At 37.1% G+C, this 14,914-nt stretch overlaps 1 protein-coding gene across 3 annotated transcripts in view; it reads right to left on the bottom strand.

The window, feature by feature from the left end:
• LOC127620897 (2-oxoglutarate dehydrogenase complex component E1) overlaps positions 1 to 14,914 on the bottom strand; it is a 45,220-nt gene that overhangs the window by 4,833 nt on the left and 25,473 nt on the right. For all 3 annotated transcript variants that reach the window (XM_052094241.1, XM_052094239.1, XM_052094240.1), the window contains 13 exons: positions 10,938 to 11,053; positions 10,701 to 10,855; positions 9,350 to 9,496; positions 9,110 to 9,200; positions 8,812 to 8,991; positions 7,737 to 7,865; positions 7,462 to 7,641; positions 3,932 to 4,084; positions 3,594 to 3,696; positions 2,922 to 3,050; positions 2,668 to 2,818; positions 2,423 to 2,550; positions 1,876 to 2,054 (listed from right to left, as the gene is read on the bottom strand). In XM_052094241.1, the coding sequence (XP_051950201.1) occupies positions 1,876 to 2,054; positions 2,423 to 2,550; positions 2,668 to 2,818; positions 2,922 to 3,050; positions 3,594 to 3,696; positions 3,932 to 4,084; positions 7,462 to 7,641; positions 7,737 to 7,865; positions 8,812 to 8,991; positions 9,110 to 9,200; positions 9,350 to 9,496; positions 10,701 to 10,855; positions 10,938 to 11,053 (1,841 nt within the window). The remainder of the gene's footprint in view (positions 1 to 1,875; positions 2,055 to 2,422; positions 2,551 to 2,667; positions 2,819 to 2,921; positions 3,051 to 3,593; positions 3,697 to 3,931; positions 4,085 to 7,461; positions 7,642 to 7,736; positions 7,866 to 8,811; positions 8,992 to 9,109; positions 9,201 to 9,349; positions 9,497 to 10,700; positions 10,856 to 10,937; positions 11,054 to 14,914) is intronic.

Raw genomic sequence — 14,914 nt, 5'->3', positions numbered from 1 at the left:
TGTATAATTAATAATAACGTTAACTGAAAGACAATTTATTTCATACTGTATGAAAGCAAAATAGACATTATAACTGAAATATACCAAAATTAATTGGAATCAAATCATGATATATCTTGAATTGTGATGTGTAAAGCAATAAGTACTATATCGTTAAGGTGGCTGGTGATACCCAGTCCTAGAAGACACTGTGGGGAAAATGCATTATACAGTTGCGCAACTTTTTGCGTATGGTATTTCAGTGCTAAAACTCACATCTTATTCACCAACCACCTTCAAAAAATATTTTTAATTTAAAAGAGATGTTTGTGAACACTTTCATCCAATCATATCAGGAGTAATTTATCAAATAATGATCAAATGATGGAGAAGAACGTTATAAGTTGGCATATATGTTGGTGTGCGGTTTAGTCAAGCGCAATTTAGGCATGTTTATGAGATGATTTTGGTGTCTGGATACCAATAATGCAGAGTGCGTCAAATACGGTTGTCTGAAGCATCCTCCGTTATACAGCGCTCAGAATCTACTCTCAAGATCAGAATTGTGCGTGCTAATTGCACTCAGCAGCGATTTTGTGGGTGCGTTTGCACCGCTGCCTGATCTGCACAATTCCTTATGTGAATCAGTATTAAACGAGCACGTGGAACCCCCCCCCACCCCAAAAAAAGTTTTTACCGGGTGCAATTCTTTCTTAGTGAATTTATCCCTGTATGTTTTAAAAAATAAGTTGCTAAATAAGAATTAAAACCAGAGGTTGCAATACAAAAAAAAAAAATCTATATCCAGTACTCTGATGGACTGATTTGTAAAATTTCCATTGTCCATTTTTATCTGTCATACTCGTTTTGCCTTCAATACATGACTCCCTAAGGGAGCGTGGTGACACCAAGGAGTTCTAGGGAGAAAGGTTTAATGGTCAATTAACTGCTGCGATAAAACAAGATTACAATTTTTTGCCGGTTACCTGCAGCTTTAAAAGAAAATATCTAACATACACACATGTACGGAAGCTCAAATAGGCCTTGCGTCATTATTATTTTTCTGTCTAGTTTCTGTCCTGAACGTTTGGTCAATTTCATTGCCAGCCAACTTGAGGGACCGGGACGTCTGCATGACTGTGGTCAAGCCAGCTGCAATTTGCTGAAATCACAGAAAGACATGCTTCTTGACTCCTGTTGAGTGCAGAGGAAAGCGAGTCTTACTATATTGATGAAAAAACGTTTATTAAGTGTTTGTGACGTGCTGGTGTTTATTAATATGTTTGATTTAGCCTATGTGATAGGTGACTGGTTTAGAAGACTCTTGGATAGGGCAGATGAATATTTTATAACCAAAGTTTAATGACTTAACATAACTTTACATTTACATATAATACATTTTACTTTTCTGCCAAGGAGCTCTCATTGTCCTTCATCCCTTGTAATAAACGTTGAATTGTAAATCCTGTAGGTCAATTAAAACTGTATAGTTTTTTGAGAAAATTAAAAGGCAAAACCAACTTTTTGTTATGCCGAGATCACAAGAAAATTAAGTCATGATGAGGTATGACTGTATGCAATTTATGTTGTAGAACAAACCATGAAAGTTTCTTGAAGTAATGTTAAGATCACAGACCTTGTTTTACTTTTCTAACAAACAATATCAAATTCCTGAGGCAACCCATGATGAATTAGCCTTCCGGTTACAATACAATATCAACTCATTTATAGTCAACTTTACAGACAAGTCAAGAGAGAAAAGTGGAAGAAAAGACTGATGTCAAATAACTTGAGAAAACAGATAAAAAAGCAAACGTTAAACAGTTTATAAGGTCATGAGCAACTGACTTTTAGAAGGAGATGAGGAGGTATGAATTGTCAGTAATGCAGTCTTACCATGCCCTCCATGCCATGTGGCAGTAGTAAGACAATGCCGTTCTGACGAACCCATTTAGCTTGACCAGGGCAGATGAACTGGTCTATTATACACTGAGCTGTGTTATGGAAGTCTCCAAACTGGGCTTCCCACAGAACCAGAGCATTAGGACTGGCCATGGCAAAGCCTAACTCAAAACCTAAGGAAAAAAACAACACCACAACAAATTTAAAAGTAAAGTGAAGAGAAAAAGAATGTTTACATGAGATAATTCATTTAAAAGTGTTGTAAGCCGTTGTACTTCCACGAGACTGATCCGTTGGCTTAGCCATGCCCCCTCTTTAGAGCTTTATTAAGACTGACATCATGCAAAAATGGTTGTTAAAAATAACAGCAGCAAAATAGTGCCCTCAGACAACAGTTATGAAAAACATGGCTTAAAATGACAGTAAATCTCAATAAATCACTTAAACTACAACACTATGAAAACATGCAAAATGATTGACCGGTCGAAAGCATCATTGTCTGTGGTTTGGGGTTTAGTGTGTACTTCGAGTGTTTAGATACCTAGTACTCCATACTCAGACAGAGAGCTGTTGCAGACAGTGTAAGGGGCTTGGTTAGAGGACATATGATTCATGGGGATGCAGATCCTCTTATCTACATTCTGATCGTGGAGAACATGATGACGGTGACTGCGAAGAGAGCAAACAACAGGTCAGTAACCTCTCACACTGGCACCTCAGGCTGAGATCCACAATAATGCTGCATTCATGTCATGTTGGAATTACTGAATTACAAGAACTTTGTACCTGAAGGTTCCTCTCTCCACATCTTGGCCACTAAGGCGCACATGGATGCCCTCCTTGAGCAGAGAGCCAAAGGCCATGTACTCCCCCAGAGCCCAGTCCACTGTCCTGTTCTTGATCATTTCAGCACGACTCTTCAAAATACGACTCAGACCTGTACATATGAGTGGAAAGCAAGTATTATTGTAATACCCTTGTTTAAGAATACATACAAATGTGTGTACATTTATGTGCCATTGAATTTGTGTCTAGTGCACCTCCATGAATAGTAAAGTCCTCCACAGGTACTGATGATGCTACTTGTCCAATGCTGGTCAGTTCCTCCTCTGAAAGACCAGTAGATGTGCAGCTCATACTCTTGGGCTGGCCATCCAGAGTGAAAAAATCTGAACACAAACAACAACTATGTTGAACCATCTATAAACATGAAAATGGCAGGTCATTAGTTTCATGCTGGGTGCACAGTTCATTCCGACCAAGGACTGCCCACTTCCAGATGTTTACCGGAGGAGACATCCAAAGAAAATGACCAATTATGGTTTGTTGTTTAACATGACATGTAAAGGTGAGAAAATCTGTAACTGAACTCTGGGAAAAAAGTGGAACATAAGGTGCGCTCAAATTGCTACTCAGCGCCTCAAACAACATATGTTTGTACTCTGAATACTGTGTAAAGGTTTGATACCATGAACCTTGCAAACTTAAGTGGCTAGTTATTCAGAAGCACGTATTGTAGCAGCCTGGTATCTTCTAAACATGACTTTGCCTTCCGACGGACTAAGTAAAAAATGTGCACCTTGACTCAAAGATATTGTGTAAAGCCAGCCAGTCAGATTAGAGCTTGTGATTTCAAGAAAGCCATTTTAATTTCTGTGTACAATCATCAGACAAATTTCCTTTGGCATAATTGAAAATGTATATAAACACACCTGGCCAGGGGGAGTCCAGCCAGTGCTTGATGTGAAGAATCTTCTCATCCTTTGCGCGAGTATAAGCTTCCTCGCAGATTTTATCATACTTGGCAATCTCTTCCTGTGGACAGAGACAAAGGGGGTAACTGGTGCTTTAAAAGGTTAGTTCTCCTCATTTCTAGCCTGGGACACAAGATAACTCAATAAATAAATAAATAAATAAATAAAAATCACATTATAAACCAACCACAATGGATTCACCTCTCAATAGTTAAACTGCCTGCTTTTACTGATAGGCTGAAGTTAATAATATGAGACAGCTGATTGGTCGTGGGCAGAACTGATTGACAACGCACCTCATACTCCTGTCGGGATACGGCACCTTCGGTGATGAGCTTCTCAGCATATTTCTGCAGAACTCCTTTCTGTTTCTTGATCTGTTTATACATCAGGGGCTGGGTGAACATCGGCTCATCCATCTCGTTGTGGCCATTACGTCGGTAACACACCTAAACGGGAAAAGAAATGCCAGATGGATGCCAAAAATGCCCAAAACTCAACTATGACTGTGTTTATAGTTAAACCAAAAAGGCAAGAATCCCATACACTTACATTTGTCCAAGTATTTAATGTTATTACTGTGGATAAGACTGTTTATGATTGTTTATACAAATATGGGCACTTATGGCCCTGTGGACTTTAAACGGTTTTCACACTCTCACTAGCTAATTTAATTTGTCTACTATCAATGTCCAACTCTGAACGAACAACTGTAATTTCCATATTATGCATTTCGTTTAATAACATTCTGAGGTGGAAATGACAATAGTGGAAATAATATTTTATTCTCGCGAGACACTGCATACACATGTGTAGGCATTGTATTTTGGCTTTGCTATATGCAATGCATCATTTAAATTAATTTAAACTGACTGACCTCAGTTCAGGAGACTCTGTGCTGTCAGTAAAGGGTTCATCTTTTGACATATGTCAAAGAGTCAAGTGACAAAACAACATGGCGCCGATCACAGTAGAGTTTGTCTTTGGGAGAAACGCCAACAAAACTACATCTGGTAAGAAAACTAATTGAGTTTTTACATGGAAACCTGTTTGAGTCAAAAGATTAGAGTCTCTAGTTTCATCCGATATGCCATATTTAAAACTTGAGATTTATTGCGAAACACAATGTACACTAATGTGTGCTTAAGATTTCCATAGAAATCCTATTTATTTACTGTGCATTATCACATTGAGAATCAATGGATGCATCCAAAAGCTGAAAGACGTTGCTTTCAGAGACTTTATATGGAGTTAGTATGCAAATAAGGTGTATTGGGTAAGGTGCAAACTTTTCTGAGACTAGTGCAGACAGACAGCACACTGGAGGTTAAGTCATTCACTAAATAGGGAGCATCTTATAGCTTTTCTAAGCAGTAAGTGCATTCACTCCTAAAATCTGACCAAAAGTTCAGTTTCAGGCTGCAGATGATGTTTGGACAACTCAACATGTTTGGCACACATGAGACAATGTTAATCAGCACATAGATTCAGAACTTACAATGTACAATTTTAGTTTAACATGGTTGGCAGTGATTAGATGATGCTGATCATTACTTTGAATCAGAATCAATTATGCAAATTTCTGATGTAATGTCTGTAACATCTCAAAAACACGAATAAGCAACACTCCTGGAAACATAAACAATTTGATTAAAATAATCTGACTTTCTATTGCTTGTATTATTTAAAATCACAAATTAGTCCTGCTGTCCACATATGATGCCATACATTTTTAGGAAAACTCTTTGCTCTAGATGTTTATTAGGTGCTACTAGTTAAAAATCATAAAGGGAAATGGAAAATGCAGACAGCAGTCACGCTCAGATCTCATGAGTTTAAATAACTTTTGTACGCAAAATTATTAGTGGTGGTGGAAATGATGCCACAACTGTGGGACAGTTGTAATTTGTGTAAACATTGGTATAAAGAATTGTGATATTTACGGTGGAAAAACCATTTAATCAATTTATATTCCGATTGATCTAGTTGATCAAATATATAAAGATGTAAAAGATTTTCCTGAAACTCTGGGTCAGAGACAGGTACATCAATAAAATGTATAAATAAAATATAGGCATTTGAAAAGTAGGAAAAAGCAATGCAGGTGTTGTTAAAAGTTTCCAAGACAGTTTTAATGTGACCTTCACAAAGCAAAAGATAAAGTTAAAATCTGTTAAAAAGATAAAGAAGGGGCGGTCACACTAGTCATTGAGCATGCAAAAAAGTTCATACAACACAACAAACAAGGATGAGGTCATGTGGGAGGACTTCTGGTGTAAGTATATAATAGATTAAAAAATAATATTATATTAAACATTTTCAAATTCCCTTTATTGTTGCAGGAAACTCCCTTTCCTGCAACAATAAATCTCACAGCTTTGAAATGTGACGTTTCAGTCTCCTTTTGGTCTTGCGTCATCTTATCTTACAAATTGGTCACTCAAAATTTTGGGATTTCCAACTTTCAAAATATTGAAATATTCCATTCAGTAATATGTCAGTCATAAATGCTGAGGGTAAACATTTTGTAACATGTTGACATAAATATTTACTCATAAATGACAACTTGGCGGCTGTTGTTTGTCTTTTATCATTTAATTTTGGTTCACAAAACGAAGCAAATTAACACCAAGTTAACACAAACGAGGATTAAATGAGTTACAACACCACATTTTCAGGGTTCAATGGAGTACCACACCAAATATTTTTGTGTGAAAATACTAGTTAAAATGTGAATTAATAAATTTTTAACATGCTGGAAAAAAAACAAAATCACTATATGCATATTTAAGCAGCCTCTGAACTTTGACCTTAATTATTTTCCACAATTTTTTTTTTTTAAATACAAAAAGTTAAAACATAAAAAAAATGTTTTAACATTGATAACACCAATAACATGAAATTAAGGGGCAAACATTCTTTTTAAATAGTTTAAATTACTAGTAATAATTTTGTTTTGCTTTTTTGCACACTTGTTCAGGCTTGCACTAATGCTTTTACATAAATAATTTTACATGTCCCCTTCATCTGGTTCATCACTTCCACGACAAGGATTTTATTTTTAGGCAACTGACAATTTCAAATATATTTTCTAAAAAATTCGAGCCATTTCTTATCATTAAAGGTTAGGTTATAGAATTACCTTATTTTTTTTTTGCTATTTGAAAGCTTTTTCATGACTAAAAAAAGTCAAGGGACATGTTGGTCAACATATTTTAATATTAAATAATGTTGTCAGAAATAACCTATTTTGGGAAACACAAAGCTTTCTTTACAGAAGGGGGCACTAGACGGCTCACAAAACGGAATCCTCCATTGATCTGCATTCAAATCTCAGAACGTTTTACAGCTCATCTAATTTTTTCACTCTGGAGAGTCATTTTCAATTAAAACTGATAGTTGTAAGGATTCATACTTGTTAAATCCACCACAGCAGTATCTATAAAATCTATATTTTTAAATCTTCTGGTAACAGTTGTGATTGGCCCATTCTGAACAGCACTGCCAAAAGTAACAGGTGCCACGTGACAGCACGGTCTATGCACTGCCTGATTCATCAGAGGTCTATTGGTGCATCATTGTGTTTTTCCGTAAATAAATAAATGTCATTTATTAAATGATTTAAGCACCTCTTGGTAAAAATTGCTATTTTCAAAGGTTTTCCAGGACTTAAAATTGAAAAAGCCAAATTCAAGTACTTAAAGCACTTCAAGCACCTTGTCTGAACCTTATAAAATTGTCTGTAGTCAAAGAAACGCCTCTATAGAAGGTGTATCAGTCACTTGAAAAAAATAAAATAAAATAAAAATAAAAAAAAATCACTCACCAAGTCCACCACAACATCTTTGTGGAAGGTGGCTCTCCACTCTGCGGCCACATTACACACGTACATTACAGCTTCAGGGTCATCTGCATTGACATGGAATATGGGGGCATTGACGACACGGGCAACATCAGTGGGGTACGGAGAGGACCGCGCCACACGAGGATCTGTGGTGAAACCAATCTGAGAAACAGACACAATATGGACTTTTAGTGATCATTTGGTGAAGTGTGTATTAGCATGTATTGTCATGCATTGGTTTACTTGGGCATGTGTACCTGGTTGTTGACCACCACGTGCACAGTGCCGTGTGTGGTGTAGGAAGGCAGATCGCTCAGATGGAAGGTTTCAAAGACAACTCCCTGACCTGCAAATGCAGCATCACCATGGAGCAGAATGGACATCACCTGATACAAAAACAAACAGAGAAATAAAAATTAAGATCTGTTGGTTTTTAAGAGAATTTAAGCCATCCACCTGACCACTTATTGAAATTAAGCTGTAAAAACAGCTCATTAAAAATTTGACAAAAACCAATATGTAGCTATATATTGTTTAATAACATTTTATGAACAAAGCCTTCCACTGTATAAAGACAAAAATGCACTGAAATATTAGAGGTGTAAATCATCATTTTCATCATGATACAATCTTATATGGATTCTCTTAGCCAGCGATCCGATGTTTGCTGATACCTCAAAGTCTGCCACGATATGATTTCTATTCAGGGGCCTGCAATCGATTTTACAATATTATGTGCCTATTTTATGCAATCATTATTAGTATTAATGAAAACATTAATAAAAAAAAAATCTTATTACCCGTGGCACAAGGCTGCTATGGCTGAATCACAACATGCTAATATAACACTCGCATTTGTGATATTGTATACAGATAATAATAATAATAATATCATCAAAACAACCATTTAATATTATATAATTGTTATTACAAGTATTATTGCTACTTTTGGAACAGTTTTATACAGTAGTTATATTATTCTTCAATTTAACGCATCCAGTTGAATAGAGCTTTCATTTAAATGGGACTTTTATTTTGACAGACCTTTGAGTTCTTCCTGTTTTTGATGGGATAATTAATTTACTATTTTCTTTTAAAGTGATTGTATCACTTTAGAAGACTTGTAAAGTATGTTTCTATGTGTGAGTGCAAATGTTTTTGTTAATTTTGATCTTGTCGTTTATGCATAGTGCTTATTTTTTTCCTAAGAAAAACAGGTTCAAAAGTTGTTTTTTTATGTGTTAAGAGTACTCTACTTCAGAATTACTTGAAATGTCCATCCCTAATTTTATAATACACACTCTGGTTGGTTTGAGGCATTGTATATCTCACCCGATTGCCTTCTGTGTCTCCACAGTAGAACTGGTCTGCTTTAGTCTTCCCCTGAACCACTGGGTTCACTGCTTCTAGATGGGAAGGGTTGGCCACCAGTGAGAGGGTAATATTCCTGTCAGTCACACGATTTATCCTCCTGTGGTACATCCCCAAGTGGTACTTGACATCTCCTGAGCCCTGTTACACATACACATTATCAAACACTCTGATGCATGTAATAAGCTCATGAGGATTTAAAAAGTAATAAAGCAATATCTCTGTAGCAATAAAGTTCCTTAAAACATCCCCTACAGACCTCATCAGCTGCCTCCAGTTTAGAGGCAAACTGGCAGAAAATCTGCTCCAGTTCCTTACGGATCACATTGGCAAGCACGTTCAGACGCCCTCTAAAGAGACAGAAAGAAATAGAAAGAGTGAGTATGTCTTCGTTTCAATAAACCAATCACCATAACAGCACATTCACTTCCACAATAACCACTCAAAATAATCAGTTTTTCTCTCTGCATTCTCCCATCTTCCCAATTTCTTTCTTCACCTGTGAGGCATGCCCATGATAATTGCGTCCACTCCGTTCTGGCTGGATTTGTCGATGATGGTTTTGAGTGCAGGAATTAGACTTTCACAGCCCTCCAGACCAAAGCGCTTCTCAGATGACCATTTTCTCTGCAGGAACTCCTCAAACCTGCACAAATCAGCATGTAATATATTAAAGAAGTGTGATAAATAATGAGACGTTTTTTTTCTAGTCACTAGCCACTTTTTACACTTCAAAAAAAAATATATAAAAGTATCTCACTACATATACGGTGTATAATATTGAACAAACATATAAAGACCTCTTTAAGTGGACTCTTTAAAACACAGTTCTCTTTGCATTGAAAGTGGACTTGGATGTCTTTTTGGTGGATTTCAGTCTATTCGGCGTTCATACTGTAGTTTTTTGCAACCCAGTGTAGGCTGCCGCTAAAGTTGTCATGGTAGGTTTCCGGTCCTACTTCTTTGTAAAATACAAAAAAAGAAATAATACTTCTAGAGCAGTGGTTCCCAACCCTGGTCCTGGAGTACCCCCAACACTGCACATTTTGGATGTCTCCCTTATTTGACACTACTACTAATGAGTTGATAAGGTGAATAAGGAGTGTTATATAAGGGAGACATCCAAAATATGCAGGGTTGGGGTACTCCAGGACCAGGGTTGGGAACCACTGTTCTAGAGCATGTCTTAGCCTGATTACTTCTGTAGGGGTGTATGCATGTGGCCTTAGTAACCTCGGACCTCAAGACATAAGATCTATCAGCCCTAAAACCTGCCCTTAATGCACTGCCCTGGTTCCAACATCACACAACCCCTCCCCCCAAAGAGACAAGCTTAAGCTTAGGTATCAGTGATCACTAAAGATCTGGAGATTAGCTAGCCCATAAAATGAACACTGTGTAGCATGAACTTGCCGTTTTTTTGCTTATTTTGTGCTTTGCTTGGTGGAAAGCAAGACCCATCTTACCGAAACTCTGCCTTTGACATTGACCCAACCTTAATCCCCAGTTGGCCTTCTTTGGCCCAAGGGTAATCAGCGGGCCAAAGGCCATGAGGAAGCCCCGAGGAGGCATGATGAAGCCCTGGAAGTGACAGTGTGAACGAAACTGGCTCTTGCACTTGCCCGTTAGTGGAAACGTGGCTTGTGAGTGAGCTTGTGCTACTTCCTACTTGAAAATAAGCAATAGAAAGCCACTGTATTTTGGACTTCAAAAACAAATGATCAAATTGCCATCTTGTTTCTTCCAACATCACTGGAACATCTGACAACAGAACACTTCATGTTGCAAGTCAGAGGTATGAAAGTTGTAATCTCCCACATACAATTTATTCAAGTATGATGTGTGTGTACCTGGTGGAGCGGACCATGCGAGCCAGAAGTGTTCTCTTCTCCTCCAGGCTGAACTGCATGACTCCAGGCCTCTCAATCTTCTGTCTGATCCACTGGCACTGGTCCAGGTCGTTGATGAACATAAACTCGACCCCTATATGCTGGCAATACGCCATCTAACACAGCATCCAACATCCATTAGAAGCTGTTTTTCTTAGATAAGAGACATTCATGAACCTGAGTCTGGTTCTCGCTCACCTCCAGTCGGCGGATGATTTCTCTGAGTGGCAGAGCACTCTCATTGCCACCGATAAAGGTAGTGGTGGGCAAGCGGAACACTTTATCCAGGTCAGACTCTTCCAATCCATAGAAACCTGACAGCCAAACACAGACCACGTCCAACCCATCCCAGAGAGAGGAGCGGGTGGATAGAGAGAGTGGAGGACAAGAGGGGGTCAAAAGAAAGAGACACACAACAGAAGGCCAGCACAGATGCCATTGAGCATAAACATGGAGGGATGTGTTAATCAGAAAGAAAAACAGAGAGGGATGAAGGAGATAAATGAAACATGACAGACAGGAAGAAAAAAAAATAAGCATATGTGAGTTAGTGAGGGATGAATAAAATAAACAGGATGGATGACAGTGATACCATGCATTATTAAAACAATAAACATGGTGGCATGAAAATATACAACAAACAGCAATAGTACAAGTCAATAGTATCATGAATTGAAAATGTAATTCAATAATAATGATAACAAGAATGCAGATAAGAAACAAACAAGATGGAGAAGCATGCAGGGGTTAGTAAATTGAAAGGAGAAAAAAGAAAGTGAGAATTGATGAAAGAGTTAGAGACAAAAGAAAGTTGGTTTGCAAATTATGAGTATAGAGAGGTGGAGAGTTTGGGGGTTGAAATAAAAAAAAAAAAAAAGAAGGAAAAAGTGGGTTATCAGTCTAATCAAGGAGCCTGTTTACATGCACAGCACTACGCTGATAACTCCCAAAAACCTGCTTATTTAAAATACATTTTTAAAAGTTTAATAAAGTTTCTCACCCACACCTATCATACCGCTTCTGAAGATATGGATTTAAACACTGGAGTCTTATGGATTACTTTTATGTTTCCTTTATGTGATTTTTGGAGCTTCAGAAAAAGTCTGATCTCCATTCACTTGCATTGTATGGAGATATTCTTCTAAAAATCTTAGTTTGTTTTCAGCAGGAGGAGGAAACTCATACACAGTAAACACTCTGAACTTTCATTTTTGGGTGAAATATCAATTAAGAAACGTAGCACTGAATTAAGATATGCTTTTAAATGTGTACTAGCATTTTAAAGGTTTTTAATTGTATCAAGTCATGTACCGCATGACACATGAAGGCATTCCACATAGAATCTTAGTGAATACTATGTAGTCTATTAGACAACATCACCTTGCTTTAATGGCTGCGCACGCAGACCTGAAAACTTGCTGCACAAAACCTGATGATGGTGACAATCAAAAGATCTTTTTTTTTTTTTTTTAATATCATGAATGGGTAATTGAGTAGAAAATGTAGTTTCCAAACAGAACAACAAAATCAACAATAAAAACGGTGTAAATAAATGTACAAACAGTGAAATCATGCACGCTCATTAATTATTCAAGCCAAGTGCATGCTGGGAAAACCAGTTTCAAAAAGTTAATTAAAATTTACCTATTCTACTTACCTGTGAAACTACTCAAATTAGACAATAAATATGACAAGGTTTTCTATTCAAATATGTAAAAATTAATGCTCTAGCTTAGAAGTAAATATTATTTATGATTTATGATTTAAGTTATCTTTATAATAAACAATCATAAATAATATTTACTTCTAAGCTAGAGCATTAATTTTTACATATTTGAATGTAGAATTTACTAGTTTTGAAGTTCACACTTTAACTTATTCAATGCAGAAATACTTAATCTATTCACTATATTTACTTGACCCCAAAATATTTTTTCAGTGTAGGACAAGGTAGTTGAATGATTAGATTTCCTATACAGGGATTTAAAAGCCTAATGCTCAGATAAATATCTTCCAATCACTTTTCACAGAAATGGTGAAGTTCTAATAATCCACTGCAGCACTAATTAAAAGTAGTTTTAAATACCACAACATGCTATTTATCAGCCAGGTAGAACATTTTAGTCTTCAAATATCAAATACCAAGAATTTCTCTGAATGTTTAGTATATTCGGACAGCTGTGATACAGTGCTTGTTAATTTTATAAATGAACAGAATCTATGAAAATGAGTAGCCATTACACTGATGGTAATACAGTGCCTACAAAAAAATAAACATGCTATAATCATACTCCTGTCATGCATTAGGCTGTGTATGTTCAGTGGTACTGTAAGGTCAGACAGGTCACATGGAAACGGTGTTAAATGAATATTAAAAAAAAAGGCAAATTCTCTCATTATTCACTTACCCATATGCCATCCCAGATGTGTATGACTTTATTTCATCAGTAGAACACAAATTAAGATTTTTAGAAGATAGAGCTCTGTTAGCTCCTTATTATAGTAGTACATGGGTGCCAGCACTTTGACGGTCTAAAAGTCATATTTAGGCAGCATAAAAGTAATCCACACGACACCAGTTTATTAATAAATATCTTCTAAAGCAAATCAGTACGTTTGTGTAAAAATAGATGCGGCAGCCTGGGTAGCTCAGCGAGTAAAGACGCTGACTACCAAACTTGGGAGTCGCGAGTTCGAATCCAGGGCATGCTGAGTGAATCCAGCCAGGTATCCTAAGCAACCAAATTGGCCCGGTTGCTAGGGAGGGTAGAGTCACATGGGGTAACATCCTAGTGGTTGCTATAATGTGGTTATAGGCATGGTGAGTTATACGAGAATAGTGTGAAGCCTCAACACGTGCCATGACTCCGTGGTAATGTGCTCAACAAGTCACGTGGTAAGATGCGCAGGTTGACGGTCTCAGGTGCAGAGGCAACTGAGGTTCGTCCTCCGCCACCCGTATTGAGGAGAGTCACTATGCCACCATGAGGACCTAGAGCGTATTGGGAATTGGGCATTACAAATTGGGGAGAAAAAAATAAATAAAATAGATGATTAAAAAACTCGTTTCAGAAGACACTCATTGATCGAGTGGAGTCGTGTGGATTACTTTTATGCTGCCTAAATGTGACTTTTGGACTGTCAAAGTGCTAGCACCCAAGTACTTCTATAATAAGGACCTGACAGAGCTCAATCTTCTTCTAAAAATCTTAATGTGTTCTGCTGAAGAAATAAAGTCATACACATCTGGGATGGCATCAGCGTAAATGAATAATGAGAGAATTTTCATTTTTGGGAGAACTATTCCTTTATGTAGGATTGCAAAAAAATAAGAAAGAAAAAGGAAGCCATGCACCTCAAGGCACATGAGTGGATGTGTTAGAGATCTCAGAAGCTCTGTGTTACAATGCGCATAAATGAGAGCAAGAAAGAAAGAGGAAGGGAAAAAAAGAGAGAGCACAGTGAGAGAGGGAAAATGTACTTCTGTCTAACCGTGTGTATATCTGTGAAAAGAAGTGTCCAAGAATATCCAAAAGGATCAAAGACTTCTTAAAATTGCCGCACACAGCCCACCTTTCACCACATCTGAAGCGAGAGGACAGCAAAGCCACCCAAAGCACTTATATAACACCAAAATAACCTCCCCAAAACACCAGCTCGAGCAGAAGCATTCCTAACCATACGCACAATGTCTACATACAGTACATATCCTATACAAACATCCACCTAATAATGCGTGCGTGTATTAAGATGACATCATTTGAACTTTTTACAGCAACAAATCTTTTATGAATCCAAAACCAAAAAAATTTATAACTACAATTTTAATTGTGTTTTTTCAACTTAAGATCGGTGTGTGGCATGCTGCCAATTACAACAGAGAACATTTTCTACTTGTTCTTCAGTTCGTATAAATGAATGGGAAATTAATTTACAATACACAAAATGAAAGCCTAGCAGGCACGTGAGAAGCACTGCTAATAAACATTTAAAATATGCAAATATCACACTGTATACAACCATAACGCTTCTATAAAAGCAAACAGTGAAACATTAAAGTAAGGAGAAATTAATTTTGTAAAGTTCTGCTATATTTTCTCCTTGAAGAGGAACATTAATTGCCGTATAGGCCTTAAATAGTGTGTGAGATTCCAGATATTATACACGTGTGACAG

Source organism: Xyrauchen texanus, chromosome 27, assembly GCF_025860055.1.
Source record: "Xyrauchen texanus isolate HMW12.3.18 chromosome 27, RBS_HiC_50CHRs, whole genome shotgun sequence".
Lineage (NCBI taxonomy): Eukaryota > Metazoa > Chordata > Actinopteri > Cypriniformes > Catostomidae > Xyrauchen > Xyrauchen texanus.
This window is presented reverse-complemented; position numbering and strand designations above follow the sequence as displayed.